Source organism: Chiroxiphia lanceolata, chromosome 7 (assembly GCF_009829145.1).
Source record: "Chiroxiphia lanceolata isolate bChiLan1 chromosome 7, bChiLan1.pri, whole genome shotgun sequence".
NCBI classification, from domain to species: Eukaryota; Metazoa; Chordata; class Aves; order Passeriformes; family Pipridae; genus Chiroxiphia; species Chiroxiphia lanceolata.
Window position 1 is genome coordinate 7,692,746 of NC_045643.1, and position 26,800 is coordinate 7,719,545.

The 26,800-nt window shown below is 50.6% G+C and overlaps 3 protein-coding genes across 13 annotated transcripts in view; 1 reads left to right on the top strand and 2 right to left on the bottom strand.

Moving 5' to 3' along the window:
• RAB17 (RAB17, member RAS oncogene family) lies at positions 1-7,732 on the top strand. Of its 3 annotated transcripts, none has more exons than XM_032693499.1 (6): positions 1-192; positions 4,690-4,849; positions 5,851-6,002; positions 6,435-6,560; positions 6,744-6,837; positions 7,215-7,732. In XM_032693499.1, the coding sequence occupies exons 2-6, from the start codon at positions 4,693-4,695 to the stop codon at positions 7,325-7,327; spliced, it is 642 nt and encodes a 213-aa protein (XP_032549390.1). In that variant the 5' UTR covers positions 1-192; positions 4,690-4,692; the 3' UTR covers positions 7,328-7,732. The 3 variants fall into 3 exon arrangements, with proteins under 3 accessions (XP_032549390.1, XP_032549391.1, XP_032549393.1); XM_032693500.1 differs by lacking the exon at positions 1-192 and adding an exon at positions 2,760-3,867; XM_032693502.1 differs by lacking the exon at positions 1-192 and having other exon boundaries at positions 4,772-4,853.
• A 781-nt stretch (positions 7,733-8,513) lies between these two features.
• On the bottom strand, positions 8,514-10,020 carry PRLH (prolactin releasing hormone). 2 transcript variants are annotated; one of them, XM_032693503.1, is made up of 3 exons: positions 9,980-10,020; positions 8,959-9,162; positions 8,514-8,705 (listed from the first exon to the last, which is right to left on the bottom strand). In XM_032693503.1, exons 2-3 carry the CDS (start codon positions 9,071-9,073, stop codon positions 8,548-8,550), a joined length of 273 nt encoding a protein of 90 aa, XP_032549394.1. In that variant the 5' UTR covers positions 9,074-9,162; positions 9,980-10,020; the 3' UTR covers positions 8,514-8,547. The 2 variants fall into 2 exon arrangements, with proteins under 2 accessions (XP_032549394.1, XP_032549395.1); XM_032693504.1 differs by lacking the exon at positions 9,980-10,020 and having other exon boundaries at positions 8,974-9,248.
• A 1,904-nt stretch (positions 10,021-11,924) lies between these two features.
• Positions 11,925-26,800, bottom strand: part of MLPH (melanophilin) — a 28,158-nt gene continuing 13,282 nt past the window's right edge. The window contains exons 9-17 of one of the 8 annotated variants that reach the window (XM_032693491.1): positions 23,267-23,350; positions 21,239-21,430; positions 18,753-18,947; positions 16,710-16,865; positions 16,510-16,602; positions 16,235-16,300; positions 16,030-16,108; positions 14,370-14,467; positions 11,925-13,972 (exon numbers count right to left, since the gene is read on the bottom strand). In XM_032693491.1, coding sequence (XP_032549382.1) covers positions 13,946-13,972; positions 14,370-14,467; positions 16,030-16,108; positions 16,235-16,300; positions 16,510-16,602; positions 16,710-16,865; positions 18,753-18,947; positions 21,239-21,430; positions 23,267-23,350 — 990 coding nt within the window. In that variant the 3' untranslated portion in view covers positions 11,925-13,945. The remainder of the gene's footprint in view (positions 13,973-14,369; positions 14,468-16,029; positions 16,109-16,234; positions 16,301-16,509; positions 16,603-16,709; positions 16,866-18,752; positions 18,948-21,238; positions 21,431-23,266; positions 23,351-26,800) is intronic. The other 7 variants (XM_032693492.1, XM_032693493.1, XM_032693495.1 and 4 more) reach the window with 7 other exon arrangements.

The window sequence follows — 26,800 nt, forward strand, 5'->3', positions numbered from 1 at the left end:
GACCTTAGACCTGGCGTCAGGTCTAAGGTTCGCTGATCTCCGGTCGCCTCTCACCTTTGACACTGCTCCCGGGTGGTTTCGCTTTCGCCTGCCCCTGGCACCGAGAGGCTCAAACAGACGGATGGGGCCATCATCCCACTGCACCTGACACCACAGACCGGAACCCTGGGAGGAGAGCAAGGCTTCGGGAAGGTAAAGGCATCCTCCGCTGGGGGATTCTTCATGAGGCAGGCCCCAGACCCAACCCACTGTCTCCAAGGTGCCTTTCCCAGACAGGTGCCGGGACTCTCATCCTCCCACTAGGAAGCAGCCCCACAGCCAAGGCTCAAAGGTGTACAAAGGGTGGCACAGTCCTCAGTGAGTCTCTGCCCAAGAGAAGAGGTTTTAGGAAGACTTAGGAAGCCCTCTGCCCTACCCCCATCCTCTCAGGAAGCCAAAGAACTACTGCAAAGATCTTAGCAGAGTGCTCGGTGTGTCCCACAGCCCAGGCAGTCTCCATTTATTGCTGCCATATTTCCTGGCACAATTAATGGTTCTTATTCTCTTCCCCTTAGCTCTGGGGAGAGCTGATTCCCCTGAGAAATCAGCACTATGTAAATCTAACAGTGTTTACACCTTAAGTCTTTGCAGTTGGGATTTTTGTATCCCCTGGTAACCTTGGCTTAAGTGAACTTTCCAAGTGACCATGCTCCCACATCAGCACTGCCAGAGCTTTAGCAGCTAGGAGAAGGCTCCCAAAAGCAGAGGAGTGCTTTAAGCTGAATACTAGAAGTTAACTGAAGACATAGGTACATGACAACTATCTTCTGTGGGGGAAAAAGTTAAGTATCTAAGTGTGAAAGAACCTAAAGTATCACGACCAAAAATTGCAGGGTTAGATACTGCAGACTTACACAGTTAAGCATTGAAGTCCTGTTTTTTTTCCAAGGAGCTCATTAAGTGTGCTTCTGGTTCACTGCTGCACCCCTGCAGAAACTCAGCAAATGTCTTTAATGATTTTAGGACCTTCTTAGAGCTTGTAATTTAGAAAAGCTTAGACATCAATTAGACATCATTACACTTAAACAACATTAATTTCCCAGGAAGTTAAACAGTCTTAAATGAGACTTCTCAGTAACTTCATCCGCAAAAGGTATGCATTACTTTTCCTTTTTTTTTTACTGCTTTCCTTTGGAAATAAAAGGCTTATCCCTTCACAATTAATATACCAGGACCCTCCACCCCAGGTTAAAAATGCTGCAGAGATACTAATTTACAAAGTGGCGACAGCCACGCCCTTGCTGTCACATTCTAGCACACACTGTCACCTCATGTTTCTCTCTTTATTACTAGTCTTTATGCTGATAAACGACGAGTTTGAAAGGATACTCCCTAGATAAAATCCACTTTCCTGCTAATGCTAAACAACTGGGTCACCCTCATAAACATATTCATCAGGTCCCTTCTTGGAAATGGGTGGTTCAAGTGCAATATTGCTGATCTGGCGCTGCTGCTGCCATAGCTGGCAAAGAGATCACCTTTAACTGGGCTCCACAGGGACACAGCTGATTAATGCTGGTCAGAGCTGGCCCAAGGGAAGGAGAGAAGAGGCACTGAGACAGGGGAATGGGGGTGTCTGGCTGAGAACACAATTTCCTGGGTGCAGCGATGTTTTATCCTCTGTCAGGAAGCGAGAAATGATCTGTGTCGTGGCCATTTGGCTACTTACCTTCAAGGTAAGTGTGAGATCAAGCAATCTTGCCCTGAATATCTGCTGCTAGTCACAGCTGTCACAAAATACTAAGCTCTATCTAGAGGCTAAATCCACCAGCAGGATTTTTACAGTCGATTGAAGATAAATTGTTTTAACTCTGACTATACTGAATCCGAGCAGGTTCAGCTTTCCCTGCCCCTCAGCATGGCCTCTAGGCACAAGGACGGGACTTGCAACACCTCAGCTCTTCCCCAAGCTGCTCCCCAAATTGCTGAGTTATTCTTTACCAGGATCAAAATAAAAAGCCACAAAATCCAGCATCTAAGCAGTCCCAGTTCAGGTTACACCTCAGCCTTTGAAAGCCTGTGTGGAAAAATTTGCTGAAGCCATTTTACACCAAAGCTTTGGTGACTCCTTCAGAGTTTCGAGTTTGTAATAAGATCGACCGAACTTACTCTAGTCATGCTGACAGAAACTTTCCTGCATGCACATACACTCTGCTGGGGTTTAACTTACAGAAATGCACAGGAAAGTTTTTGTCAGTATTTCTCCTGGATCTGCTCAGGGAAGTCAGCAAGGTTTCCACATGAACAGCAAGCCTGTGTTTCCTCAGCAGCACAGACACTGGCTGAAAGGACAGGGATGATGTTTGCTGTGACATCCACACCTGGAGCAGGGATTGGTGATCCTGCCAGAACAGCATCCTGGAATTTGTGGAGCTGACTGTAACCCTAAGCCAAGTCTTACTGACGGTCTCTTCCCCGAAGCATAGAGCAGCTACAGAAGGGTGACTATGAACCACATGAGATATCTGGATGCTCTTCCTGTAGTCCCTTAGTCAGAAAGTGCAGGTTTTTGCTCTGTACACTCCTTTTCCAACAAAAATCAAGAAAAAAACCAAAACTAAGAAAAAAACAAACAAAAAGGACAAAACCGCCACCGTTTTCCCCTGTTCTTCATTGAATCAGAAAGAATAAAGCCACGTGTTTTTCTTCCTTGCCATTCTCCTTGGGTGGAAAGGGAGACACCCTCTGGGAAAGAAATTGTTTAAAATGAACTTTGGCAAAACTCACTGCAGTAAATCTCAGGTGAGTTTTGTTCCAGGATCAACTCAACCTTATGACGTTGAACAGAGAGCAGCAGAGGGAAATGATGAGAACCTGAGTTTAGTATAGATAATCTTGGGTGGTTTTCAAACAGCTTCTTGCTTCCTTAGAGAGTTTTATGGCTTATCACCGACAGTAACTGCCCAGAATGGATGGCAGTCTTATTTCCAGCCTATAAAGAGGCAAGTGTATGTGATCAATACCACAAGGAGCACATTTATGCTGTGCTGCAGAGTTTACCTTTTTCCTGTTTAAATAATATTACCCACTCCTGACTAGCTGTTCTGCACAAACTACAATCCTGCTCTTCATCACAGGGGCTGTATGAGCTGGGGAAGGTGGTGTTACCTGTGTTCTTTAAGGGAATTAAACCCCATTTAACTGAGCAGGAAAGTTATTTGGATCTAAAGATACAGACCCGAGTTCAGCCAACCAAGGAATGCTCTTAAGGACAGCCTTAATGAAGAATTAAAGGTCTGGAGCCTGCCAGATTGCAGGGGAAGGACAGGCAAAATAAAGGAGACACGTGGGATGAGCAGCTTGCAGGAACAAGAGGCTTTTGTCAGGGAAGGGTGTTGCAGAGACCTTCCCAGGCCAGGAACTACATTGCTAGTGCTGCTATTAGGTGTCTTCATAAAGATACTTCTTGCTCAACAGCAATGTTTCACATACCAGATTCCTGAGCCCCAGGTAGAAATTTCACTAAATTTGCATTATGAGTCTTGCAGGTCCTGATCTTGCTCTCTGGCTGACCAGGGCTTTCTTCCACATGGAAGGAAGCACCCCATTCCAGCAGTGTTCACCCTGGCATCCTGTTCAGTTCAACACCCCACAAGATCTTCAGGCTCTGCATGAACTTCCTTCTCTCGTTTATAACTGTTCACATGAGTATTTTTGGAGGAGGAGCTCTGTAAGGAGGAACCAAGGCAAACCAAGACAGTGTTATTTGCTGCCCTGTGCTGGCAGTTCCCACCAAGAGCAGGGCACTGTCACTTCCTTGACCTCAAGGCTGAGAGGAGGGGACACGTGCCACCCAGGAGGGCTCACACCGACCATCCTCTTCCCAGGGTATGGCCAAAACTCTGCAGCAGCTTTCTTGGAGTCAGGTTTGAGATAACCACTGTTATTCTGGTCTGTGTTCCCCTGCCATCCCTGGGCACAGTGTAGCTCCATCCAGAGTGGGGCAGAGTCACGCTCTGTGCTGACACAGTCATGAGGTGTGAGACTTCATGGGCTTGGTCTGTCTGGGGCTTCTTTACCATGGTGCAAGAGCATGTGCCATCTGCTTTGTGTGCTGCTGTCCTCAGGGGTGCTTGAGCCAGGTCCTCTTGCTCCTGCTTTTTCAAGCAACTTGCTGACGCAAAGCAGGGCTACCACAAAGCCCAACAGATCCTGAGATGCCGAGTCATTCCCTGGGCAGCGTCCTTAGCAAGCTGGCAGCAGCATCACCTCGATGCCTGAGCTGGGCTTTCCTGGTATAACTTATAACCAGCACCCACAATAAATGTAGAACATCAGCCTAAACTCTTCAGCAGCACTGTGGTGAGAAAGGTGTGCTCAAGAGCAAGGCACAGCCATGAGTGATGTCCCTCTGCCATTAACTTCCCCCAGCATGTCCTCTTAAAGGAGACACACCAAATTCAGTCTCCTTGTCTACATCCAAGAAGACTTCTTGCATCGATTGTTCCTTCCTAAAGATCTCCACCTTCTGGTCATAACAGACAGTGGCAGATGCTTTGATATATTAGATTTGATTCAGGATATTAATGATTTTATTCCAGCCTATTTTGAGGTTAACCCCCACCTGTCCCCCTGGCACCAGTCAGGACCTGATGCAGGAGGCTGGGATCAGTTGCAGATGTACACTGAACGGAGCTGGTTTCATTGCAGGCCATGGCACAGGAAACAATGCCAGGCGCCTCCCTGGAGGGGAGTCATCCCACCTACACGTACAAGGTGGTTCTGCTGGGCAGCATGTCGGTGGGGAAGTCAAGCCTGGCCTACCGATACGTGAGAAATGACTTCAGGGAGTTCCTGCCAACCGTGGGCTGTGAGTGAGTGGCTTCAATTGCTTGATGGCTCTGGACAAGGGACCAGGCCTGATGCACTTCCTTGAAGTAGGGTGGGATGGAGAAGAACTGGTTGGTACATCTCACAGTAGCACAGACCCACTTCTGAACATGGTACAGACTTGCCTAAGAGCCAGACCTTCCCCTTCACATTTCTGCAGACCATTTGCTCAGCACCAGGCTGTAAGCAGAGCCACATCCATATCACACAAGTATAGCTTAGTGCTGCTTTTTAGAGGCAGATGAGCAGCAAAATTAGTGAAACCTGGAATTCAAACTGTACAGTCCATCTGCTCTTTGCACGCTTGGTCCTGTGCTGCCCTCCCAGCTATTTAAGACACCCCAGGAGAGTCTCATCGAATGGTTTGCATTGAAGGGCACCTTAAAGATAATCTAATTTCAATCTCCCCTACCTAAGTCCTACAGCATCTAGACATTATAGATGTTCCTTTTACATGATATACCTGGCTTTTGCCTAAGAAGGCACAGCAGGCACAGAGGCTGCAGTCCCACCTGTACCTGCAGAGCTGGTGGAGGAGAGCAAAGTGCCATGGAACTTCTCCCCATCCCTCTGCTGTGGCTGTGGCTGTGGCTGGTCTACAGGCAGCCATCTACTCCCTGGGAACAGGGATGGAAGGTCACCCTCCAGTGTGAGCCCTTTCAGTGGATATTCCTATTTAGAGCTCTCACAGGTCTGACCCACCAGCAAGGTGGTGGTGCCTCTCTGTCTGGGGTCTGTTCTGCAAAGCTCAGAACTATCTGGCATCAAACCTGGTGTCCACCCAAGTCTGCTGTCAGGAAGGGCCCCCAGCCTTGCAGCATATCATCCCAGCAACAGTACCAATGATCACGAGAAACCCACCCCAACTTTGCGCGTTAGAGCATTGTTACCAACCCTCGGGACGCGTTTGACCTCACAGCAGCAGACTTAAGGTATCTCCTGTTACTACAAGTGAACATGTACCCTGCATCTTGCTTGCAGGCTCCTTCTTCACACGCACACACGACCTGGAGGCAGCCACCGTCAAGTTTGAGATCTGGGACACGGCAGGCCAGGAAAAGTACCAAAGTGTCTGCCACCTCTACTACCGGAATGCTCATGCTGCTCTCCTTGTTTATGACATTGCTAAGAAGGTAAGGCAGGGGATGCTCGTTCCATCCATGCTAGAAAATTATGCCATGCCATGCTGCAGCACACTGGTGGGGCAGAGATGTCCAGATGATGGTGTTTGTCCTTTGCAGACCAGAAAGCAGTACATGAGCACCACCTGAGAAGGTGAACATTCCACCTGGGACTTGTCAGGGGCTGCCCCTGCCCATGCAGGGCCATGCCACTACCCTGGGATGATTTCTGCTGCCACGCAGAAAGGATGCATCCCATCCAAGGTGGATTTATGCCTGAAGGTGTTTGAGGGCTGGTGACCTGTTTTTCTGAGAGAGGGCAATCACTACTTCCCCATCACACCTCTTCCACCTTTGGTTTGGTGCCACCCATCCAGCTTTGTCTGAGACAAAGGGATTAAATCAAAACCAGATCACTGAGGGGTTTTGTCTCCATTTCTCCAGGAAACATTCAAGAAAGCAAAGCTGTGGCTGGAGGAGTTGGAGAAGAAATTCCTTCCTGATGAAATTGTCATTGCTTTGGTGGGCAACAAAACAGATCTTGCTGCTGAGCGAGAGGTCACCACTGAGGTGAGTGCCTGTGGTTCCCTCATCACCCCCTCACCAGCAAGCACTGGGATATGTCCAAGGAAAGCCAAGAGTTTAAAAGGTTTTCAGACACCTCCAAAATCTCTGTACAAATATTGACCCACCATAGCCAAAAAAGCAGCCCCAGAAGAGGCTGGGGTAATAACTCTGCTTGTCTCCACTTAGGAGGGGGCAGAGTTTGCACGGACAAAAGGCCTCCTGTTCATGGAGACATCTGCAAAATGCAACCATCAAGTAAATGATATCTTCATGGCCATAGGTGAGTCATGTGATGAGTCTAGGTGAGAGCAGAAGCAGGTGAACCATGGCCCCAAGCCCCTGCAAAGCTGATCCCCTTCACTGCTCCTGCTTGCCACTGAGATCTTCTTCCCAGCCAATCCAGCCTGTGCCACCCCTTAAGGCAGAAGGATGGACAGATCCATTCCAGGATACTCCAGTATCAGAGATGGCTTTCAGGCCTTCTCCCAAAGCCACAATTTTATTTTGCTTTCGTATCCAATCTGGGTGTAATGGTGTCCCCAGCTTAGCTCTTTGGGGAACTGTGGGATGGTCCCCTGGGGTGGGACGGCGTGGCCATCACACCCCACACCACCAGCAGGGGAAAAGAGCCCTTTCTTGCCTTATGTTTCCTCCTAGTCCAAGAGCTCCTGTGTCGGGAAAAAGAGAAGGCATCTGCCCCATCCCTACACGAGAGATCAACAATTGACCTGAAGGAGGGCACGCCAGAGAGGAGGTGCTGCTGGCTCTGAGGACATGCAACTCTGGACCTCAGCCATGACTGGACGAAGTCTCCACGAGGAGCAGTGACAAAGCAGTGGGGACTCAGAAGTGCAGTAGCAGCTCAGCCTGACCACCCTCCCCCTCAAAGCGAGTTCAGAGCCCACCCTGGGTGCACAGGGCCTCTTCAACCCTCTGGTGCTGTCTTCATCCGAGAGCTAAAGCACAGGGTTTTCTTCCACCAAGCTTCCACTTCCAGAGAAGAGCACAACCTGTCAGCAACACTACCACCAACCCTGACTGGTGACATCCCCCCACCCCAGCTGCACATCACCTCCTCCATCTCCCTTTCCATCTGAAAAGGGAGGGTTTAGCTTTCCAGAGCAAAGCAGGTGCATTCTGGGGACTTCACGCTCAGGCTGCAAATAAAGAGAATAGTGCCCTGAAGGTGTGTTATTTTTTCCTGTCCTGGATGTCAGGCTGCAGGTGGGGAAGCTTAGAGGTGGCAGGGACCAGAGCCAGTGCTCCCTCACCCCATCTAACTCATAGTGGGTCACAGCCCATCCTTGGGAGAAATCACAGATTTATTGCCAACATAAGAGCCAGAATGGGGCCAAACCAAACAAGTGGTGTCCCAGTACCCCGTGCCTTGCAGGGCCTCCCCTTTGCATATTATGAGTTAGATGCGGGAATGCACCTTGGCTGGAAAAGGAGAAAAAACCACCTGTGCTCTCTCCAAAGGCAGTAGCACTCACCTTGTCTGCAGGGCAGTAACCTCTGAGTTTTTGGTGCATGGCCTGACAGCAATGCCAGGCAGCAAACACCGTGGAAGACCTTCCCCATGCAGGGGAGGTTATCTTACCCCTGAGGACCAATCGCCCCAGCACCCCACACCAGCCAGGACACTCACCTGTGGTGCTTCCCAAGGGTTGAGCCATCCTGGAGCAGTACAAGAGCCCTTCCTCCACAAAAAGGCTGATTTGCTCCCTCCTCTTGCCTAAATCCCCTTTGTTAGGGCAGCTGGCAGACATTAGGTGCTAATTGCCACTCCTGTACCCCATCTGCTCCCTCCCCTTCCCAAAATTAACCCTTCCCTCCCCAAACCACACTAGACCCTCAGTGCTGGGCCTTGACAATTTTGGGGTCACACTCTCCACCCTGCACCCCCCACGTCCCCCTCATGCTGCATTTTGGAACAGAGAGGCTGGGACACAGGGATGAGAGGAGAAGGGGTTTTATTGTCAGCTTCAGTTCAAGGGTTCCGCTCCTCCCGGGGAGGGTGGGGGGCTGCACAGGCTCGCTGCCGGCCCCCCATGGGGTGGGTGCCCTCACCCAGGGCTTGCCGCCTCCCAAACCGCCCCACCGGCCTGATCCCGCGTCCCGTGTACCAGGAGGGGTCGATGTCCGGGTCTGCAAGGGAAAAGCCGAGGAACCATCGGGGGTGATGAGAGAGGACAGGGCGTGTCACCCATGGGTGGGGGGATAAGAACGCAATGGGAGCAGGAAAGGGGGAAGAGAGGGATAAAAGCTCTTGCAAAGGCTGTTTCAAAGCAAACCTTTGCTTCTGCATCATTACACCCCCTCCTCGCCCCCAAAAATGCGGCTGGGTCTGGGGATGCAGAGGGGGCTGGAAGCAGGGTGTTGGCTAGGGGGACTCCCTTACTCATGTTCTCCTTACTCCTGATTTCCATGGAGCGCTGGAGGATGTGGCCGTAGGCGACGGGCAGGGTCAGGCAGGCGAGCAGCAGGCACAGGAGGCAGGTGGCCCCCAGCTTCATCCCCAGCACTTTCCGGCCGCAATGGCTCGTCTCCGAAGTCTCCCGGCCCCCGGCACTTCACGCCACAAAGACGGCGGCCTCCGATGCGGCTGGGGAGGGAAGGGATTTGGCTGTTGATGTGTGTCCCTATCACAGTATCCCTGGGCAAGCAGCGATGCAAAGCGCTCGGGAGAACTGGATCAGAACCCGGGGGTTTTGCTGGGGCCGATACCTTTTGGGAAAGTATCCCCTCCAAACATGAGTTGTGCAAACCTGATGTTCATTAAAACAGGTTTTGGTCCCAGCCTAGTGCCTTAGGTCAGGCCTGACAGAGTTCATCGTTTCTCCTCTGGGAGCCCTGGTGCACCCCGGGACCCCAGAGCCTGGGTGATGGGGAGAGGAGCCACCACCAAAGCACAGGGCTGGCTGCACCAATCAAAGGCTGCAGAGCCTCAAATGAGGTTTGCTGCTGGATGCTGGGGGATGGATGAATGGACCACGGTCACCTCTGCACCCCGGGCACCCACCCCTGGACGCGGCTGCCGAAATGGAAAGCCGGGAGCACCCTGTAACCTACTGCAGGGCACTGAGGTGATGAGCAGGAGCGTGCACGGCTGAGCAATGGGCTTGGTTTCTGCCAGGGCGAGGGGGGCAGAAGTGGGAGAGCTGGGTGAGGCAGGACACGGCGCGGGTGTGGCGGCAGCTTTGATTCCAAGGACTTTTGCAAAGGAAAAGTTTGCAGCGTGCTGAGCAGGAGGCAGATTGGGCTCCTGCGAGCTCACGTTTGCTCTGGCCACCAAATTTTTGGAACCCCCCCAGCCCGGTCGGACAGACGCAAGGACGGACACACGGGGAGGCAAAGCAGGGCTCAAAAGCATCACGAGAGGGAGAGAAAAGCGTAGCTCCCGCAGCCGGGGCTGCACTTACCGTGGCGTGGCGAGGCGAGGTGCCCGGCTGCCGTCCCGCTGAGCCAAGTGGCTGCTGTCTGAGCCGGAGTCCCCTCCGGTCGCTGTTTTTATGGCCGGTTTCGTGCTGATGTCAGAGGCGAGTCCTGGCAGGGACCGAGCCGGGGCATCTCCCCTCCCCGCTGTCCCCTCTCATCAAATCAGCACAGGGATGTTCATGACTCAGAAGGGACCAGCATTTTATCTTCCGCTGGCTGAGGAAGATAGTTTGGGAATATGTTAATCCCTGTCCTCGACCCAGGGTTATTTTGGACAAGGGGAAGTTTTCTGGTCCATCACTCCCCCCAGCGCCCACTGCGGGGAGGGGGAGGATCTGTGGTTCACGCTGCCCTGAAAGCTGAGTTACCAGTGCAACTCCACCACAGGATTCACACTGGGTATCTTTCTCCATCACTTTCCCTCCCGCAAAAAAGCTGCTTTAAGGAAACCAGAACATTAAATGCAGAGAAGAGGGGAAGGCAACTTGCTGGGGCACACGGGTTGTCAGAAATAGGTTTGTCCTCGTGGCATGAGGGCTTCAAATCCCCTGCTTTCCCTTCTCCAACCCCCCCGCCCCCACTTTTTAAATGGGTTTAAAAGATTTCTGACTGTTTGTTCTGCTGGATGTGACACTGAAGGAGCCATCTCGTGTCCTGAGCACAGAGGGTTTAGTTGGTATCCCCAGGCAAAACTGGGACCAGAGACATCCTGAAACAGGGACATATTTCTGTTGGCAGGATGGTGAAGACACTGTCACTAGTGGGGTGAGGGCAGGGAGCAGGTCTCTGTCTGCCACCCCCACGTGGAGCTGGCATTGCCCTGGGACAGGTCTCCATCTCATATGGTTGTCAGCACCAATGCCTGAGCACAGCAGTGTTGGGGACAGGTGACAGGAGCAGCAAGGGACACAGGGTGATTGCCACAGAGGTGTTGCAAAGGCAGGGAAAAGGGTAAAGAGATATAAACCCCCCATGTTTCAGCCATGGAAACCCATACCCTGGGCTCAGCAGGTCTCTCTCTACCCCGGGGTTGCTGCTATTATTTAATACAGATTTAAAGCAACCCCTCAAAGTGGGCTTGTGTTTCTTGTGGCTTCAGCTGCCAGATTTGATTCAGGGTGTCCATGCAAGTTGGAGCAGTGCATTTATTTCAGGATCAGCCCCTCCTTACCCCCACCTCGTGCATCCCCTTTGCCCACCTGGCTTCACCACTGGGTACCACCAACCCACAGTCTTCACACCTGTGGCTCTGTGACCAGTATCTGACTATTCATATTGCCACCCTGATCAGAACCATCTGCCTCTGTTCTGCTTCAGTGCTGCTGATTCAATTCCTGCCTGCTTCACCTGGCTAGTTTTAAAGCAAGGACTGCACAGATTGGTTAAAGGAAAGGATGGACATGGACCTGCTGGAGTGAGTCCAGAGGAGGCCACAAATATGCTCCAAGGGCTGGAGCTCCTCTGCTCTGGAGGCAGGCTGGGAGAGCTGGGGGTGTTCAGCCAGGAAAAGAGAAGGCTCTGGGGAGACTGGAGAGGCCCTTCCAGTGCCTAAAGGGGCTCACCAGAGAGCTGGAGAGGGACTTTGGACAAGGGCCTGGAGTGACAGGACAAGGGGGAATGGCTTCCCACTGCCAGAGGGCAGGGTTAGATGGGATATTGAGAAGAAATTCTTCCCTGTGAGGGTGGTGAGGCCCTGGCACAGGTTGCACAGAGAAGCTGTGGCTGCCCCATCCCTGGAAGTGTTCAAGGCCAGGTTGGACGGGGCTTGGAGCAACCTGGTCTAATGGAAGGTGTCCCTGCCCATGGCAGGGGCATGGAATGAGATGAATTTTAAGATCCCTTCCAACCCAAACCATTCTGTGATTCTATGGAAAGAGAGAGGAACATTTGCTTGAATGAGCTAAAAGAACAGAGACAGGAAAATGGGTGGATGGTTCTGGACACAAAATTGCCTTTATTGCATGATTTAGTATACATATATAGAATCTCTAGCCAGAAAGATGGGTCAGAAAACCAGCAGAGAACAATGTGGATGACTACAGCCTGAACGATGCCTTAGTTTGCACTGCTGAAGCTCACCGTGAGGATTTCTTTACAGGGTCAAGTGTGGAAGGACTTGAGTTATGGCTGAAATCAGACACAGCAAGAGATGGAGTTGGGGCAAAGGCTGAGCCCTGACACCAGAAGGCTGGATGCAAACCTCCCAATTCTTGGTGGAGCTCCCTTCTGCCAGCAAGGAGCTGACATCCCAGCACTGAGGCCAGCAGAACAGCAAGAAATGTACCCAGTAATGCCACAGTGTCTGGGAAAGTTTCTGCCACAGCAGAGATTTACACTTACCCTTTTGAGTGTCAGGCCAGAAGGATTTAATTTTAAATTAAGAAACTGGTTTTGTTTCCATCTGGGAAGCCCAGACTATGGACTTACAAGACTGCTCTGGGATGGACCATATGACCAATTTCTAGGCAGTTAGCAGTTTCTAGGCAAAGCCAATGTATGTGCTACTTGCATGACAATTCATTCTACTGCTTGTAATTAAAGTGGTTTTAGCTCAGATGCACAGGAATTGCCTAAAGGGTCCAGCCTGAGTGGCCATTGATGGGAAACTGTCAGCATTGGTCTGACATCCCCACTCTGGCTGCAAGCAATCCTCCTCCCATCATCCACTGTGGAAGGAGAGAGGGAGAGAGGGAAGGAGGGAGGTGGGGGCTATACAGGATAGGGACCAGCAGGTACCAAGCAAAAAAACTCTTCCAAAGTGACCTGTAAGAGAAACCAACCTTCTTCCCATCCCAATACCCTGGGCATGGATATGGGGCCAGGCACTGATCCACGGGGGTTAATGGATGTGGGGAATTAAATACTGGAGGAAAACAAACATCTTGGAGCATCTGGGAGGGTGTAACCAATGCCACTGTCACCTGGCAGGAGCCCAGGGCCACTGCAGCTCCCGAAGGTCATCACAGCTCCTCCAAAGGATGGGGTGGTCCTAACAGATTCTACAATACCATCATCAGGGACAGGGGACATGCTCATCCACAAAGTGCATCTTGGCATGAGCTGACCCCTCTGCAGAGCAGAAAAGCACCTACATTCTGCTTGCTGGAGTTCTTCTATATATCTTGCTGATATAACCTCACAAGGAGAGGAGGTATCTTTGAGAGCTGGAAAAGCAAACCAATACCCAACAAGCTCTCCATCATTTCTTCCACCTTCCTTGCCAACACCTCCTGCAAGCCTCGCCTCACTCACATCCCCAGATGGTCACACTCACTTCAGGCACGGCGGCGAGAAGCCTCAGCGGGTGTTTGCATGGCTTGGTGCAAAGATCTGTTGGCCAAGTGGTCGCTGGGAGGGAACCAGCACTGCTCTCAACCTCCTTTGCTGCTCAGGGAAGGGAAGCAATGCCTCCAAGGACATGGCAGGGAGCTGGGACCAGCACCACGATGCAAATCCCAGCACTGGGATTCCTGGGTCCCTGCTCTACCTGGGGTACCCCAGGGGCATCCTCCACCCCACTGTCAGTTCCTGTCCCTGCTCACCACCAGCCTGGAAAAGAGCAGGGACAGGCACTGACAGCTTTTGCCAAGTGAGGGTTGTGCCACTTCTCCTGGTCCCTGTGCTGAATGCCACGCTGACATCCAGCTTCCTCCTCTGGTCCCTTTGGTTGACCCAGTACCCAAGAGCTTCCCAAAGCCAAGGTCTCATGCCTGCATCCTCCCAGGGAAGCCCCTGGCCACTTGAATGCACCCCAGAGCCTTGCTTCTCTCCCCAACAGCTCCCAGCGAGACCTCCTGCCCATGGCCTTTGGCTTCATTTCTGTCCAGGGTTTCAGGGAGAGAAGAGCATAGGAGAAGGAGGAGAAAGTGTTGCGGGGAAGGTGGTGAGAGGCTTTGCGCTGAGGTCTTGTATCATCACTGAAATGCGGTAGCAGGAAGGTTCCCCTCTCCTCAGGACAGGTGGGTCATCACAGGCTTCTGCAAGGCACAAGGAGAAACCTCAGCTCACCACTCACTGTGCCCATGCCCTGAGCCACCTCAGGTGACGAGGACAAAGTGCTCCTTGTCCCCTCTAGCTGCCACTGCATGGAGCGAGGACCTGCCCCATCCCACAGACCACGCAGACAGCAGGAATTCGAAGATGTACATCATTTTGGTCCCCCCCCCACTGGGGCTCGTGACATCCCAGACCTCAGGGGGTGATGCCCAGGTGTGCCTGCCCACCAGTCAGCATGGTGAGACCAATGCTGGGAGCTGGGCACTCCACTGGCTTGAGGAGAGTGTGGGGAGGGACAGGTCCCTCTGTGAAAGCCCAGGGAGGCAGGTCCCACATGGAATCCAGGCCAGCAGCCCTTCTGGGGGGCTGGGTCCGTACCGCAAAGAGCCTCTCCACTCTCCTGTTCTTCCCGTTGGGGTTTCTCTGCGTCAGGGAACCACGGTAAACAGAGTTGCGGTCAAAGGAATCATCAAAACCTGTAGAGAACAAAGAGAGATGGGGAGCAGCTCTTCATCCACCTCACCAGAGGTTTCAGTTACCCACCAAGTCACTTGGGGTTTACTAATCCCCTGCTGACTGTGGGTTTGGATGCACCATGGCACTTTCCTCTCCAGGAAGGTGATGGGAAGCCCTTTGATAACAAGAAGACAAGAGTTGCTGCTACTCAGGTTTCCAGAGCACTGTGTGAGCTGGGTCAGTCTGCCAGCAGTCAGGGCCTCTGCTCTGGAAAGCTCTGCCTGCCTGCGAGGAGCTCTCACACCACCCAAGCCTACGACACTCTCTTGACCTACTAAGTCATCTCCTCTCCGTGACCAACTTCCACCAGCTGCACCTTTTTAGGCCCAACTTTTCAAGTCATTGACCTGCAGGGAGGGCAGTCAGGAGACCAAGTCACCCCATCACCCAGCCCAGGCAGAGGGGATTAGGTTCTCCTGGTGACATCTGTCCCAATTGCACATCCCTCTATCTCCTCACAGGGCTGACGTGTCCCATGGGCTGCCTTTATCTGCCTGTCCTTTGCAGGAAGGAGAGCAGATGACTCCTGAGCATGAGGACAAGGAACCTTTCCACCTACCAGCCTCAGCTTAGGAAACAGCACTGTTAATTGTGTGAATGGGGGAAATGCTATTTCACCTCTGCATTAAATGATCTTTTCCCCCTTCCCTCCCTTCATCTTCCATTATCTGGAAGGAGAGCTGCTCTTTCTGTCTTTAAGCTTGTGAGTGTGATAAGAGAGAAATAGAAAAGTAATTTCCTAATCAGTCTCACTGATGTCGGTCAGGATGAAACATTTCCAGTGATTGCCCCCCTACCACACAAGCTGCTGTGCCAAGTTTCAGGTCACAGTCTACTTTGAAGCTGCTGTTTGTCATAACTGGGCCCTGGAGGGCCTCTTGCCCCCCACCAGAGACCAGTGGCTGAGGCAGGTGGGCAACAGGGTCGAGATTTATAGTCATAGAATGGTTTGGATTGAAAGGAACCTGAAAGCCTATCTTGTTCCACCTGCCTGCCATCGGCAGGAACACCTTCCTCCAGCTAGACCAGGTTGCTACAAGCCCTTTCCAACCTGGCCTGGAACACTTCCAGGGGTGGGGCATACCATCCAGGGAAGGATACGTTCTCCAGGATGGCCAAGCAAGGAAGAAATTGCTCTCAGAAGCGATGATGGGCTTAGGTGAGGCTTTGAGATCTAACAGCCCACAGGATGCCAGAGATGAAGTAACGCAGATGTCTCCCTGAATTCGAGTGGCCAGAGCCCAGGCTGCAGAGACAGCCCTGGTTCTCGGAGGACTGACCCATCTCAGCCTGACCTCTGCTTTCCCATCACTATCCCTGATCCTGCCAACTGCTGTCTCCTTTCCACGTTATCCATCACAGGTTTCTCCTGTGGCTGTCTGACTGGGAGGACGTGAGCACAGGGAAGGGGACCCCCATTGCAGTCACACAGCTGGATGCAGAGAGAGGACCAAGCATCCCCCAGAGCCCAGTCCATCACCCACAGGTCCCCATCTCCCACAGGCAGAGCCATGCTCCTTACCCGTGATTTCCAGTGGACTGTTGAACCTCCTCCTGAACCTCTGCAGTCCGGGTATTGCCTGCAAGGGAAGGGGAGCAGCCTGCTGTGGGAAAGGGGACGGAAGGGCAGAGGTCCCCATTGAGGCAACTGCTTTGAAAGCGGCAGTTGTCTCCAGGCTTAAAGCTGTGCCACATGCAAAGCCAGCACTGACTAAATACATACTCACTTTAATGTCATCCAAAGACTCCCCTGGACTGCTGCTGGCAGGACCGGGAGAGTGGAGGCAGGCAGCCTGCAGGCAGAGGAAGGGCAGAGGTTTCTTTGGGGGTGCAAGAGGAGGCAGACAGCTTGGTCTGCAGAGCCCCGGGCAGCAGGAAGAGAGGTGGGCACAGCTCAGCAAGCCAGGCAGCCCTTGGCAGCACCCAGAGGCAGCAGCAACAGCCCGGGGGAGAACGTACATCTCAGGGCTGGGACCTCATACCCACCATCCTCCATGCTCACCTGCCCACTTGACTTCTTCTTTGCCTTTTCCACCGACTTCACCGTCAGCCCTGCCGCAGACAGAGCCGCAATTCGGGATTCGATGTCTGATATCTTTAGAGGGGGGAAGAAGAACATACAGATAGTGGCTGGAGGATCCACCACTGGCTTTGTTTGCCATCAGTGGCCGGGCAAAGCACCTCTCAGAGCTAAGCCCTCACCTCGCTCTCTGCCTGCTGCACCTGAGCAGCAGCCGAGGCCACTTTGTCCTCCAGCTCTGACAGCTCTGAGTCGGTAGTGCCACTGTGATGAGCCCCTTCCTCAAGCTCCTTCAGGGTCTTCTCAAGCCTGTAGGTCTTTCCAGCAGTCAGGTACACCTGAAATACAGGAAGAAGAAAACCTACATTGCAGAATCAACCTCCCTATAGTTCTCTCCGGGTATGACTGCAGCCACAGATGCAACAGCTCCTGCCATTCTTTTTTGACTACCTTCTTGCCTTGCAGCACAGACAGTACCAGTCAGCTCTGACATGGCTTTTCATCTCATTTCCTCTCTTCCCCAGGCTTTTAGAGAGCAATTACCAATGGGGTGAAGTGGTAAAAGGCTCAATGGGAACACAGGAAGCACCAAAACTCAGTGACCTGCTTGAGGAGCAGCAGCATCTTTATGCCATGTGCTCAGAGGGAGGGCGGGTACCCGCAAACAAGCTCAGGCTGCCATGTCCTGTGATGGCAGAGAGCTGGGAAGGAGGTAGACTGACTTTTCATATCTTCTCAGTCTATTTTAAGGGTGTTTGTGCTGCTGGGTTGCCTGGGGGCATGGTCAGCCTGCACTGTCCTCCCTTTGCTTCATAGAGAAGAAGGGTAAAAGGATCTATCCCAGTAAACCCACTGCCACTTGCCTCCTTTTGGGCTGTTACAAGGACACAAGTCCAAGCAAAGCAGTTCAGGAAACATTAATATGTCAGTATGCAATCACATAAGATGATCAGATGGGTTTTGGTCACTGTTCTGCTGACTGATCCCAACATGTCACTATTGCTAATGCAATTCCTGCTCCTCCAGCCCTATTTGCTTTACCCAGACTGGACATTATGCAAAACTGCCTGGCAGGAGCCCTCTGCATGCACTGAAGTACCAAGCATCCACCCAAATCACAGCAGCATATGTCCCAGAGGTCCCACCCACCCCAGTGCAAGCCCTAAAGCCATATACCACTCAACCTGTGAGTTGTAGGGATTTGTTGTTGGCCCATCAGGCTCTCCCAGTGCCCTCCAAGGTAGGTGGCATGCCTTGGAGAGAAGAGAGTGACCAGCCAGCTGTGACTCAGCCAGGATCCCCAAGGGAATGGCAGGATGACACACATCTCCCAGAGCCATTATCTACCCATCCCTGTCCCAGCACTGACAGCAGCAGCACTAAGCCCAAAGTTCACATCCTTCCAAGCCCTATCCCCTCTCCTGGGAGCAGGAGAACCTCAAAACCTTCATGCCTGCAACCCTCTTCCTCTAGGATGCTGTATTTGGCCAAAAACCATCCAGGCGTTGCAGCTCCCTGCTTTTATTTACAGGCTTTCCCCAGTGAGAGGTGAGCCACAGCACGTTATAAAACCCTGCTCCCCCATTGCAGGACATTTCCTACAGCAAAACCCGGCCACCCAGGTGGAGATTCAACTCTTCTTTGAACCGTTTCTTTGGAGCTTGGTGCATGGCACTGTGGATGCAATCCATTTCCACAGGGAATCAATATATGTGGGTTTATAGCAGCTAAAAAAGCTGTCAGTGCTTCACAGTGTCACACAAACCTAGCAGGGGATTATGCTCTCGATGTAGCCTTGTCACCTGCACAAGCCCATCAGCCCCAGGGACAGGCCAGCCTTAGCAAACAGGTAGGTCATGGTACCCTCGATGATGAAACACAGTGCTGGGAGGAACTGGAGAGAAATGAGACACAAGTCTTGCTGGAGCACAGGACTGTTGAAGTCCAGCAAAGCAGTGCTGCTACAGCAAGTTGGGGACTGCGCTCACCTTCTCTCCCTGGCACTCACCCAGGGGAACCAGGAACCAAGGGAAGGGAACCCACAAGACAGAGCACCTGCTCTGGCTGTTGTATCACCACTGGACAAGACCAGACTCTTTAATCCCTCTGCTGACCATCCTTTTAGTGCTGACCTACCCACTAACTAGAAATCTGGGGAGGAGATTCCTCTACACTCCCACCCCCCGATGCCCACACTGCTCGCAGAAAGTTCTCTTGAACCTTACATTTTCCTCAAGCTCACGGTACGCTTCGGCCACCTCTTTCCCATCTCCCAGGCTGGGAAGCTGCCCTGCGGGGAGGGCACAGCCGCCGTTGCACTGGCTCTCTCCGTGCAACGACTCCCACACCGCTTTCTCCGTGGCGTTTATGGCTCTCAGCACTTTGGCCGTGATTTCGCTCAAAGCCTGAGCCGACGACCTCTGCGAACGCCCAGCACAGCCAAAGCGGAGGGTGGGAGCGGGGAAAAAATAAGGACGTTATTTTAATGTGGTGTACAAAACAGCACAAGTTGGGGGTGAAAGGGGCATCAGACCTTCAGGAGCTGTAGATAGATGGAGAAGAGGTAATTAACGGGCTTACGCTGTTCCTGAAGGGCTCTCCACTGGAGACGGATGCGTGGCTAAAGCAGAGCTTTGATCTCAGCCCGTGCTTTCTGGAGGATGGCTCTGACAAAAGAAGTCATCTCGAAAGGCTTGGAAAAAAAGGTTATCGAGGGATGTTTTGCTCGCTGGAAGCGGTGCCACCGGAGCTGTCTGACAGCACCTGGCCACCTGAAAGCCCCTTGGTTACTCAGCAGTTGAGATCTAATTGCAGCATATTGCTTTACACTTCAGCGGGCCCGAGCAGGGATGCAAATAACTCCTTGAGTTTGTGGCAAAAGAATAAAAACAAGCAAACCTCATAAAATGATTGTATTGCCACACTGCCAGAACTTGAGACTAAAGTCCTCTCTTCCCTCCTCAAGGAGCACTGATGCCAATAATGCTCCTAAGTGCTGTCGGCTTGATGAGGTGCTAAGCACATGTAAAAACGGGCTGAAGAAACTCATCATCTCTCTCTTTCAACTGATAATTCCCTAGAAACCAAGGAGATGGGGGTGATATATGTGCCGGTGACAAAACAGTTGTGTTTACAACTGCACCTTATTACCAGGCAAGCTGTCCTGCAGAGAACCAGCTAAATCAGTCCAGATGATATTTTTATAATTTTATGGTGCCTTCACGGTACAATGGACTTTTTTCACATTTTCCATTAGGATTGTGTGCTTTCATCACAGCGTTCTTCAGTTAGAAGATTTCCTCCCGACTGGAGGAGACTTAAACAAAAAACCCTCAAAACCCAAACTTGGCTCTGGTATAAGGGAAGTTGTCAAAAAATATCCATGCCAATACAGCCTTTAATCAAGGCTGGTCCAGCTACATCACTGCAGACATTTCTAACTCAATACTCCCCCCTGCTTCATAGGTGGGTTTGGGTGCAAAAAAAGAAGAAAATCTGAGGGATCCAGGCTTCATTTATGAGAATCAAGAATCTTACACTGACACCATACAAACAACTGCCTGTTCAGGGTTTGAACCTCTGTCTGCTGCACATCAGCAGCTCACACAGGAGTGAAGTTACCATTTATCTGCATTTAAATGGAAATGCTTATTAAGATGATGCACATCCTTCAATCTATGAGAAGTAGTTAAGTCTGGCTGCGACAATCATCTAAAAGCAGCCTTCAGGAGGCAGGAGGCAGTGAAGGATGCTGTCGGGTAAGGATGCAGCACATAGCTGATCCAGTGGCACAGCAAATGGTACCCAAAACCACCAGGTTTTGCACTGGCTGAGGAACAAATGCACACTGAAAGGAGGTCTCATGGCACCACGAAAAAGTCATTGCAACCTCAGATGAAAAGAACTTTACTGGAGAGGAGCAGCGTGGTGCCCACTCACTTCCTTTGCTGAGCTCGCCAGCTATGGATGTGTCAGAACAACTAATGTGTACCCCTTCCACAGCCAAGGCAGAAGGGAAGGGATGAACAAATCAGCCTTTGTAGACCAAACAGGGGATGCTGACCTCTCCATTTGTGCTAAGGGATCATCTTGGGAGGCTCTGCACAACTGGAGACACACCCGCATAGATGCTGTGATCCCTCCTCCTCTTCCTGACCCACAGGTCACCCACCATATAGTAGGGGATAGGACTCAGCACAGTGCTGTAAATACTGATCTAGCAGAGTGGAAAAGGGATCAGGGATTTAGGGACTCAGGAGCACTGACAGGTGTGGAAAAGACATTTCAGGCTGTAGCAGGTGCCTGACAAAGGCTGCTGGTACTAAATCATCACCAAGCTCTTCTCCCACCCCAGGACTCTTCTCCATAACGATGTCCAGGTCCTGGGACAACTCTAAGTAGATGTGGAGGCTGTGTATCTCTTTGTGACAGGCAGTAGCCTCTAAGAGGCTTTACTTTTCACTCTTGGATGAGACTGGGAGAGCCTACAAGGAGAAAGGTCCAGATCCAACACCCTGGGACTTCCCAATCCCTTGACACTCTGTTAAAGCAAACAGCTGAGTCAGACACACCATGGCCCTGGCAGGCATCAAAGTGGAGGTGTGGGACAGAAGAAGAGTTCCATTATCATAGTGTAAAACCATAAACCACTGAGAGCAGAAGGAATCACAGATGCAGCCTGGAACAATACGGGTAGGAGGACACAGATTACCTTTTGAGCATCTCTGGCCATGTCATCACTGGAGGAACTCATCTCTGGTTTCTTTGCTCTTTTCTTTTCATCATGCTTCTCCTCTTCAGAAGAGACTTCTTTGTCACTGATGTTGCTGGCTAACTCCTCCAGCTTCCTCTTCAACTCCTCCTCCTCAGCATCGGGATCAGTTTGGGATTCTGGGGCTGGAGACTGAAGGAGCAGAAGAAGGGAGTTGTGTGACAGTGTCCTGTGGTGGACAACAGGGCATTGCCTGGGTCCAGACACACTCACCAAGCAGAGGAGCTCGAGGAGTGGACAGATGGACTTTGCAACGAGAACTTTGAGCCCCTCTCCACACCCGTATTCCTGAGGAGCAGTCAGACTGCCCAGGGGAGCAGCAGAGACCAGCTCCACTCCGAGGAATACAAACCCTTGCTCTAAAGGTCCTTCATTCCCATTTTCTCCACACACAGAACATCTTTATTTTGCCCTGTGGAAAACTGCCTTTCCCCCACCCTTGAAAAGCTATGCACTGGGGATTTGGGGCCAAAAATCACCACGTTTTCGTTAGGAACCATGGTGTGGCTGGTCGCTCTGGGGGCAGAGATCACAGCAACCCAAAGACATGGTTCACCAGGGCGAGGGAAGCAGCCATGGGAATTGCCACTCCAAGAGGTAGCTTTCATAGCCTTTAGATAATCTTATTTGTGATGAGAAACCATGAAGTAAATTTTCCTGTAGGACAGATTGCTTATTTCCACCTGGCCCGGTTATCAGGGGCAATTCATGGTACCCAGAGAAGAATCCTATTAAACTCCTAGGCACTGGAAGAGATCTCCAGAAGTTCCTGAACTCGCTGTCCCTTGCATTAAGATGGGAATACAATTACCTGCGTCATACCTGGTGGGTTTTTGTCTAAGCTGTTTTTAACAACCTTGAACAACAGCATCTGCAGCAGGCAATCTTTCTCCCAGGCAACCTATTCCAAGGCTCTGCTGCCCTTTCTACTGGAAATCTTTACTTAATACTTAACTCCAACCTGTCCCACAGCAGTCTAGACCCATTGCCTCTGCTCTGCTTTGCCCTAGATATGGGAATAAAGCATGGGAACCTGCCACTGTGTACATCTCCTACTCCCTTGGTCAGGCTTACTGACAGAAACACTGAATGATCACAAACATGGCCATCCCCCATTACAAATTTTAGAAAAGAAAGGAGAAATTGCATCGTTTCATCTGTGCCTAGAGGGGACCTCCCTGTAATTATCACCGTCCATTCTACTGAGCTGTCAGCCACCAGAGCGGTGATGGGTTCACACAAAGGAAAAGAGTGCATAGTCTAAAATCAGAAACCCAAAAATCAATGTTTAGCGGCCTAAGTATTCACAGATTCTACATTGTTGCTCAGCTTTAACTTCATTTAGATGTTTTCTTCCAAGTTTTATGGCATGGTAAGACGAGGACAGCTCAGAAAGGATGCAGAAATCCTCCTTGACTCAGATCTTATAGACACAATAACCAGACGATTTCCTCATAGGGACTAAACAAGTGTCCTGTGATTTCAAATGAGCTGTCACAGCTCTGTGGATGTACAGACACCCACTTAACCCAACCCCTGAAATTAGCATTTCATAAAGCATCAGCCTGAAACCCAGTTTTCCTTGTGCAGAAGGAGCAAGAACGGCACTGGCTTGCAAGGGGGCCTAAACGGGTTAAATTTGTCCTGCCATGCAATGTTTTCTGAGGCACTCCATCACCTGGAACTAGAGAACAGCCTCCAAGGCCAAAACAGAGACTAAACTCAAACAACCCAAGTCACTGTAGCACTTAGGGCCATGGTTCAGTGGTGGACTTGGCAGTGGTAGGTTAATGGTTGGACTCAGTGATCTTAGAGGTCTTTTCCAACCTAAATATTTCTATGATTTTGTCTATCCAGCTTTCTCCCTGCAATGCTGGCTGCTTCAGGGAAGCCTCTCAACAATCAGAGGAGGGGCCCAGCACAACCCAAGCTCTCTCCTTGCAGAGCACCTTGGCTTTGCCCGGTTACCTTGTGAGAATGCACCAGGATTTTTTCCTCCAAGCGGTTCAGAATGCGTTCGATTGCAGACATGCGAGTGTTGAGCTCATGAATCTAAAGGAAAGAAGAGAGAAAGAGAGAGAGAGAGAGAGAAAAGGAATAGAGAACAGACCAGCCACCACTGCCAGGACAGTGAGAAAACCGTGTAACCAGCAGAAGAAAGCAAGCAGCAAGATACTGCCACCATGGACAGAGTTAAAAGACATTAAAAAACAATGTCTTAAAAAATAATATCTTTTAAATAGTGTCTTAAAAAATGTCAATAACTTCCAGGAGAGCAACCTCTCCTCAAATCTGGAAAACTCAAAGCTATGGTGAGTACCCAGCACATCACAATTACCACTAAAGCTTCAATGCAGTGAATATAAAACCCCATCACCAACAAAAGCATCAGGCTGTAATAAAGCCATCTATCTTGCCATCGTTCCCAAGCTGCCCCAAACTGAAGTCAGCATCTGTTTTCATCTCCTACTAACATGTTTTTCAAGCTGTTATTACCCCATCAGCAGCCTGCCAACATAGTGCTCGAAAGGAAGAGGGAAGAGGGCAAAAATTTCCCATGAAAAATTCCAGGTGGAAAAACTAAACCTGAAAGTTTTTCCCACCACTTTGAAATTTTCTGATTTCCCAATGCATCAGTTTAACCAGATGGTCTCTTCTCCCTTACTCTTCCAGCTGTAAAAAGGGGCATGGAGAAAAGAGCAGAGAAGAAAAAGACAGACGAAGTCCTGCAAAATCAAAGAGAAGCTACATTCTGTGCTCAAGAACCAGGACAAATCTCTGTGGTGAGGGTGGATTTGGATTAGATATTAGCAAGAAATTCTTCCCTGTGAGGGTAGTGAGGCCCTGGCACAGGCTGCCCAGAGAAGCTGTGACTGCCCCATCCCTGGAACTGTCCAAGGCCAGGTTGGACAGGGCTTGGAGCAACCTGGTCTAGTGGAAGGTGTCCCTGCCCATGGCAGTGGGATGGCCTGAGATATTTTTAAGATCCATTCAAACCAACACAATTCTACAATCTATGATCATTGAAAACATTAAAGGAAGTGCTTTTTTCCCCTTTTAAAATGGAAGTTTTGTTTTCTTTGGAAAAAAAAAAAGGTGTCTCTCCTTTGATCCAAACAAATAAAACACAAATGATGAGAAATATTTCCCATTTTATGACACTTACCAGTGCATCACTGCTGTTCTGAGTGGCTGCTGCCCATTCAAAGGGGAACGAGCAGCAAATGTGGTAAATAAATGTGATAACAAAGAGATACAAGGGCTTGGCTTTGTTTTTATAACATTTCCTACCTCTCTCTTAGTTTTTGTGCTTGCTAGTGTTTTATTAATTAATTCTTCACAACAGCTTGGAGTGATAGCCTCTGCTTAAGGGAAGATGAATATAAAAGCCTGGCGCTGTGGAGAGCAGAGCACTGTCATTGCCACCCCGAACTGAGAGCATCTCCGAGCAGCATTAAACCCAGGGGCAGGAAGCAATTCAATCCATTGCTAAGTGGTTTCTCAGTACTGGTTAAGGCCTGACTCCTGCATTGCTCCCGGTGACAATGAGAAGCCTGTGATGGTCCATTAGCTTCAGAGATGGTGACGAACTGAGCACCAGCACTGCCCTGTCTCCATAAGGCAGAGGTTGGGAGAGATCAGAGCATAATGCAGGGACTGCTGTTGATGTTGATGGATATCTACCAGGGCAGGAGCTGAAGAGCTTGTCTTCATTCTCCTTCCCAATCAAAGCTGGCTTTAATATAGGGTGGGCACCCATTAGGGCAGGTCCGCATCAGGGACTGCATCATCCTGCACTGCTCTCTGCGTGACAAAGGCTGGCAAACTGTGCTCTGTATTAAAACACTTAATGTGAATAAACTCAAACCACAGCCCGTAAGGTGGACATCAGGAAATTTCTGCTTAATAGTTAACCTGAAACTAGGGAAATATAAACTTGAAACATCAGGTAGAGGAAACAGTTCCTTGCTGCTGGAGGGAGAGGACAGGTTACTCTCGCAGAGGTACTGCCTCCAAACCTACTTCTCAAACACCCAAGACTTCTAACAGAAGCTTTGTGTAAAGAATAGCCAGGCAGCATCAAAGCTCTGGGAATGCAGAACCACTGAGCTCCCTTGAGGTACAGCAGGATGGCTTTTGGGGAGAAACTTGGTAAATTGGAGCTATTCCTTGTGAATTGGTCCTGTCCTCTAAGTTGTAAGAGCCTGAAGGCAAAGACCTGCACGGTTACCAATTCAGGGCTTCTTTTCATGTCTAATCAGGTTCAAGAGCTTTTCTAAATAGGTTTTAGAGTTTTTTCTAAGTTTTGTTCTAGCACCTTCAGTTCCTGGAGTCACAGACCTAGGGAACAGACTCTGCTTTTGTTACTGGAAAGTTAAGTTTCTTGTGTTCGGGGCTGAACAGTGTATCCTCTCCAGAATTAATGCAAAAGCGGTTTTCAGATCAACCAGATTTTGACAAACTTGCTCTTAAAGTAGCTTTATGAAAGAGAGTTTTCATTCTGTCTCAAAGAGCTGAGCTCTCCACCTTTTGAAATCTTCAGATACCAACAAGGTGTCTACCAGGAAAACACTGCATTTAAAGCCAGGCTATAGGATGTAATAGAGGGTTAATAAACATGATTCTGGACTGTACACCTGCAGACCAACATCTTGAACTGCAAAGGACACAGCCTCTGCAAGCTGCAGCACAGAGGGACCAGCTGTACTCAGCCATCCTCACTGTTCCCTGGGATGTCCCATCAGGACCTGGGTTACCCCAGAAGCTCTGATGATGGCTACATGGCATACCCTGGAAGTGCCTGTAAGCAACTCTACAGCCACCGCTTCACTGCTCCGATGTCAGGGCAAGGGGATGGACACCTTTTCCAACCAGCTCTGCCAATAGAACAGAGCTGTTCTAACAGCAGCATCTAACACCAAAACCTGGGGGTTCTTGCCTTCGGTCTTCTTTGAGCTTGTACCTGGCCTCTCCTTGGCCAAAAGTGACATCTGAGCATCGTTCTGAAGTTAATGGTCCAGCACAGAGCTGGGTTTCTTCCTGCTGGGAGAGGAGCAGGCTGGGTGGGAGGATGGTTGCTAGCTGTAAACACATCAGCAGCACAAAGGGCAGGGAGGATGAGGAGCTATTTAAGCTAATGAACAATGCTGGCATAAGAGCAAATGGGGTTAAATTGGGAGTGAGAAGAAGTCTCGTAACCATTAGGGTGACAAGGCTCCACATCAGCCTTCCTACTGGTGTGACAGAGCAAACCACAACACAGACTGGACCGCCCTGAAGGGAGAGCTTGCCCAGCTCCTGGAGGAAGTCATCTGAGGCATTGGTAGGAATTTGGCCCCATTTCCCCCTGGTGCACATCTCATGCCTAACGTACCGTGGCCTCATTAAGGACACCCAGTCCAGGGCTCTCCTATTTACTGCTGACTGAAAAAGGAATGGCATTTACTAATTAAAGCATATGCCCAGAGAAGTAAAAAAGGAAGGAAAGCTTTCCCTACACAG